Source organism: Liolophura sinensis, chromosome 1 (genome assembly GCF_032854445.1).
Source record: "Liolophura sinensis isolate JHLJ2023 chromosome 1, CUHK_Ljap_v2, whole genome shotgun sequence".
Lineage (NCBI taxonomy): Eukaryota > Metazoa > Mollusca > Polyplacophora > Chitonida > Chitonidae > Liolophura > Liolophura sinensis.
This window is the reverse complement of record NC_088295.1, coordinates 33,933,079-33,939,478: the sequence shown is the minus strand read 5'-3', so window position 1 is coordinate 33,939,478 and position 6,400 is coordinate 33,933,079. Positions and strand designations below refer to the sequence as shown.

The window sequence follows — 6,400 nt, the reverse complement described above, 5'->3', positions numbered from 1 at the left end:
ACAGAAAAAGAAATGTAATATCTTCTGTCGAAACGTTTTACGGATAAAAGTATGGTTATAACTAGTTATAACTAGAAAATCTATATCACTGTCAAACGTGTCACCTACAAACGTGTACCAGACAGACGTGTACCATAGAAGTCACAAAAAGGGCAATAGGAGATCTTCTGTGAAAACTTTTTACGGGTAAAAGTATGGTTAGAAATAGGCTTCTGCTTGCGGTTTTTGATGCGGTCATCCCATTCTCGTTCATGTTAATTGTTTATTTGATTTGGAGAGGTGTACCTGACACACAATCCAAAACTCGACGTGTTTTGTGGATGCCAGCAGTGGAGGACAGTAAGCAAATGCGGGCAGGTCAAGTAGTCCAGATCTTTGACAGCCGCTCACAAAACTTTATACAGTTCATTAACAAACGGCGACACATTATGGTAAGAAAAAATGCCACGCATCCTTATTTGATTCCCGCGAAAACTAAAGTCAACCCTTACAGATACTCATTTCTGATTGACGGTGGAGATATTTGTCAAGGGGAATCCCCGTTTCTGCTGATTGTGGTACCATCTGTCTACGACCACCAGAAGAATCGCAAGGTTATTCGACAGACTTGGGGAAGTGTGGTGAAAACGGGTGAATGGGCTGACAATACCACACTACCAGTGATGAAACTCATCTTCTTGTTTGGGCTAAGACATAACTCCAGTTTGTTTTCTACGGTGAAAGCAGACAATGCAAATGTATTTGCTATGCTAAAAAACGAAAGCTTAGTGTATGGCGACATTGTGTTGGTCGATTTTGTGGACAGTTACAAAAACTTAACCATTAAATCCATGTCAGCTCTCTACTGGGCGACTCAGTTTTGTCCTGATGCAAAATACCTGCTGAAGAACGACGAAGATACGGTCATAAACCTGCCATGGCTTATTGATGTCTTGAAGCGAAGTTCAACGGACTTTGTATTTGGAAGTAAACGCAAAGGTTCCACCGTCCCGAGGAACGGGACTCTAAAATGGAGAGTGTCAGTGGAGGAATACCCACCGGACAGATATCCACCGTATATATTTGGTAACTACTACGTCATTCCGAACAATCTGATTGGGAAGTTATTCCACTTGTCGGAATATATTCCGTATTTGTCCATGGAGGATGTGTTTATCACTGGTATTGTCCGCCAGGCGGCAGGTGTCTCCATCAAAAGCTTGTCTACATGGACCTGTAATCCCAAATACTGTCGCCGTTTTACTCAAAGAGCTTTTATTGAACTCGCTAATGTTCAAAACGTAACCCAAATCTGGGAGAGCTTTCGTAGTCCGACCAACCTGACATGTTCTGGGAACAGCACTAGCTAGCATCATATCAATACTGTTAGAAAGAATACAATTATAAAGATGTAACATTTAAGAAGAAAAAGTTTTATCATTTTACGTTAGTAAAAACATTTAAAGATCACCATGATGGCCTAGTTCTTTGTAGCGTCCTTCCCACATGCCAGTGTACTAGATACGAGTCGGAACTGTGTCGTCAACATACATTATTTGTACTACCATTTCTCCTGATGCTCTACATTTACATGAAAACAAAAGGACTTTCACACTTGGCTGTCGATGCAAATGAGGTGGCCTCTCTGGTGTTTTCTTGATTCTATTACCGCCTGGTAATGGATAAGTCGGCATTTGGAATAACGTCCCGCATGACACACACGGTTTTACAAAATAGTTTGTAAAGATGCATTTTTGGGGAGACTTTTTCAGAGAGTATGCTCCATCGCACACTCCGGTCCTAAGATTTCGAAGCTAGGAGTTCTAGTTCAATGTAAGAACAATAGGCATTCATTAGACAACACGTATGACGAAATTCGTTTGTACCAATAAAAGTAATAAGCAGCCCACGTTCATTTTATTGTGTTGTTGAACACTTATTTTGTATCGTATATATTAAACGTACGTTCGAGAACCTGATTTAATTACATTTAATACTTTTGATTATCAAATATTTTCAAAAAATTTCTTTCGGAAGCATAAGTCTACAGATACAATTTATTTATTTATTTATTTGATTGGTCTTTTACACCGTACTCAAGAATATTTCACTTATACGACGGCGGCCAGCATTATGGTGGGAGGAAACCGGGCACAGCCCGGGGAAAACCCACGACCATCCGCAGGTTGGTGCAGACCTTCCCGCCTACGGCCGTGGAGGAAGCCAGCATGAGCTGGACTAACTCACAGCGACCGCACTGGTGAGAGGCTCCTGGGTCATTACGCTGCGCTAGCGCACTAACCAACTGAACCACGGAGACCCCCCCGCTACAGATACAAAGTGTAAGTGCACAGATACAGAGTGTAAATCTACAGATACAAAGTGGGGAAATCTTGCACAGCCAAATGTTGATGGTTTACTCCAGGCACATTTTCCTCAAGTAATAAAACTGACCGCAATCGGATAACTGATATATTTATGAATATGGTTTTATACATCAAAGAAGTAAATAAAATATTAAAACAGTTAGAAATTATTATCATTATTAAAATTTCAGGTGTTCAGAACGACGTTTAAATTGTTCAAACCACTTAATTGTTGATGTTCCAATATAGTTTGAAACACCTAATACTAAACACCAATTTGATTCAATCACGTTCATAACACCTATTATACAATAAGTAGTGTAGAGGAGAGGAGAAGAGTTCCATACATTTTTATGTCAAAAAGGCTTGAAATGCATCCATACTACATCGTCTGTAGCCATTTACATGCAAACATTTAGTCTGATGATTTATGATTGATTTGATGAGTTATGATTTATTTAATGATTTATGATTGATTGCATACTCATGGATTGCATACTCATGGAGATTGATTTGAATACTGTTGAACGTCATATTCTACAACTTTTCACCTTTAGAATCGCTGTCCTGTTTAAGTGTGGAGGAAAACGGAGAGCCTAGGGTCAATCACCGACCTTTAGCAAGTTACTAACGAGCTTTCGTACATGTGACGTGCGGATTTGCACACTTTTTATTGGAAGAACGACTACACAAAAGTTAAAAACTCGGACAGTAAAAGTGTGTGCATTCCGATGAAACCTAAAAGAGCACAAGCACAATGATCAACACTGAGCAAAAAGCTCACAAGCATTAATATTCCTAAAAATATCTAACGTCGATTGTTAAAAGGCGCCAACCCTTTACAAAATCTGCATACAACAATGAACATTACTTATCTATCTTTCAATTAGGTGACTTTCTGGTTAGTGGAATATATTCCAGAAGAAATTGTAAAAAGTCAACACGGTAAAAATTAAACATGTAGATTATTTAATGACATAATGACCACAGCAATTTTGTTCTCAAGTGTGTGGGAACGTGGGTTTAATCTGGAATTCTTACGAAGAAAAACATCTGTCATATGAGGGAACTAAATCAATATTACAGTTTGTGGCTGAGATCATAGCTTTTTTACGTTTTAACTCTACCTTGATATTGAATAAAGATACAAATTACAGCTTTCTCCTTACATTTAATGGCGAAAATGGTTTCAGTTCGGTCTTTAGTTGCAGTCTTGTATGCAACGATCTTGTTCTTATTTCTGTCTATCGTTTATTTAACCTTGAGCGGTGTCCCAGGAGAAAGTTCATATGCTCACAACCCTTTAATGGAGACAGTAATTGTGGACGGTAGACAGATGAAAGCAGAACGGAAATACCCTACACTTCGGGTATTTACTACCTGCTCTGAAAACTTTACACAATATGTAGACAAGCGTCGAGAAAATATGACAATAGACAATACTACAAATCCGTACCTGATTCCGAGACAAACCAAAGTGAACCCTTACAACTTCTCATTTCTGATTGACGGTCGGACCATTTGTCAACAGGAAGCCCCTTTTCTATTGATTGTAGTACCATCTGTGTTTGACCACCAAAAAGAACGCGAGATCATACGGGAGAGCTGGGGAAGTGTGGTGAAGACAGGACGATGGGCTGATGGCACAGAACTACCAGTCATCAAACTTGTTTTTTTATTTGGAATGAGAAACAACTCGAGTGCTTTTTCCATACTAAAAAATGAAAGCGTAGAATATGGAGACGCTGTTTTGGCAGATTTTGTGGACAGTTACAGAAACTTAACTATCAAGTCCATAACAGCTCTGTACTGGACCATTCGCTTCTGTCCCGACGCAGAATATTTGCTTAAGAATGATGAAGACACCATTATTAACCTTCCATGGCTTATCAATGTCTTGAAGCGTAGCTCAACAGACATTGTGCTCGGACGCAGGCGAAGAGCTCCTACTGTCTTCAGGGCCGGCAGTCGAAAATGGTCCGTGAGGAAACAAGAATATCCACTGGACAGATATCCACCGTATATATTTGGTAACTATTACGTCATTCCGAACAATCTGATTGGGAAGTTATTCTACCTGTCGGAGTACATTCCTTATTTGTCCATGGAGGACGTGTTTATCACTGGTATTATCCGCCAGGCGGCAGGTGTCTCCATCCAAAGCCTGGCCAGGTGGACTTGTACTAACCTGCACTGTAAGAACGTTAACCAAATAGCTTACGTTGTAGGTGTAGCTAACATATCAAAAACAATGGGAAAACTTTCGTCGTCCCACCAATCAAATCTCACGGTCAGAAAGCAGCAGATGGAAGTAATCGCATGATTGCCAAATCAATGTGTTCTGAGACGGAACATCATAAATACCTGAGGATTAAGTGTTATAGTTGGAGATTGTGTTCATTCTTTGACATTTATAGAATATTTTACTTTTGGAGGGGTGTAACCCACTTTAATAGTGTAACAACTGGGAAACTTTCTGAAAAATCACATTCCAACTTTTTTCAAACTTAGGTATCTCTCCATTTTTTCAAAATATGCTTGTGTACTGTATGTATGACGCGTATACATGCCAAAGATTTGCACAATGTAATTATAATTTTGACATTAGCAGGAAAAACTAGTTTCAGAAATGGTCGTGATATTGGCTACACGAGAGATACCAAAGGAATTCTCCTAAGTGTCGACAGTTAAGCCATAAAAAATAGACATATTTGGGAGAAATAAAAGAATGGCATGTATTTGTGAAGACGTCTTCAGTTAAATACCAGACGACATAGAGCCCAAAACACACTGAGAAATGTATTTCTTGATGTATAGCATTTTTTGTCACATTTCGTTGTTATGAGGAATAAAAACAGGGAAAAAATGGTATCTGGTTTTGGACTAATTTATTTGCCAAAATATACACCGGAAGCTGAGATGGACATCCACTTGTGGCCTGACATCATTCGTGATTTATGATAAATGGCTATCAGACTTTCTCACTGTGCAATTTGCTTAAAGCTGACAGCGTATTAAATTAATTACCTTACGAACACCTATAGGAGATTGCACATGTGAAAGTTCACCTGCGTTTTTTTTATTTACGTTTATTTTGTTGCACCCTATACATCACTGTGTACATGCTCAGAGACATGAAAACCTATTGACCAATGCCACAACTAAAACAAGTGACCTCATTGGTCAGGATTCTGCAGTCAACAGTCACCTCTCAGACGTCTTAGCCATTCAGTATGGGCTCTTTAGAAAAGTCTGCAGTTTAGCTTGTGCAAGGGACTACTGCTGGCAAAGCGAGGTAAAGTGGTCACAGCTCAGAAGATCACCAGTAAAATGAAATGGTTTTAAGTATGCTGTTAAAATTAACCAAAGAAATGTACAAACAACTTACATAAGCAGGCGACGAATTATGTAAAGTATTTTGCACACCAAATGTTTAACATTAATATAACATTGTTTATCGCACCAAAATAAAGTACGTGTAAGAAATGACCATGGCTTGGACATTATAAACAATGTAATCGTTTTGCATGCACTACAAGGAAGGCGCAGGATGTGTTGTGCAGATATTTCCATTTTAACCATTAACACCTTCAGTAAAGATAAGTTGTATTCCAACGTCACCCGAAAACCATCACAGACTTTTTGTAAAATGATTTGAAAAAGTAACTTCTATTTCTTTTTCAGTTTTTGACTCGTGTCTGAACCGTCCACTGTTTCATTAAGCACCACTCCTACAACCTACAATTGGGGTATGACGTTAAACTATAACAATTCAAACAATAGCAAAATTGACAATTTGTCAATTTCTTACAAAATGCAGGTGCTCTCACACTTTCAGCTGTCATTGTTTAAACCAAGCATTTATACCCTTGAAGGCAGCTGGTTTTGAGGATCATAGTCACGGATTTTCATTTCTACTGTAGAAAGTAAATCACAACTCCACTCGAAATCCTGAAATGTATTATTACATTTAAGTGAGACAGATCAGTCAGTATTTCTGATATGTTTGATCTGTCTAGCTAAAGTTTTGTTTATTTCTTTATTTCATCATTTTA

General features: G+C 38.6%; 1 protein-coding gene across 1 annotated transcript; it reads left to right on the top strand.

The window, feature by feature from the left end:
• The first annotated feature begins 320 nt into the window (after positions 1-320).
• LOC135480137 (beta-1,3-galactosyltransferase 5-like) lies at positions 321-1,349 on the top strand. Its single transcript, XM_064759932.1, has one exon. It carries the CDS (start codon positions 321-323, stop codon positions 1,347-1,349), a length of 1,029 nt encoding a protein of 342 aa, XP_064616002.1.
• Positions 1,350-6,400: the final 5,051 nt, after the last annotated feature.

Bases quoted from the DNA above. Each gene is read 5' to 3' on its own strand.
- LOC135480137 (XM_064759932.1), top strand. From the start codon at position 321: ATGCCAGCAGTGGAGGACAGTAAGCAAATGCGGGCAGGTCAAGTAGTC.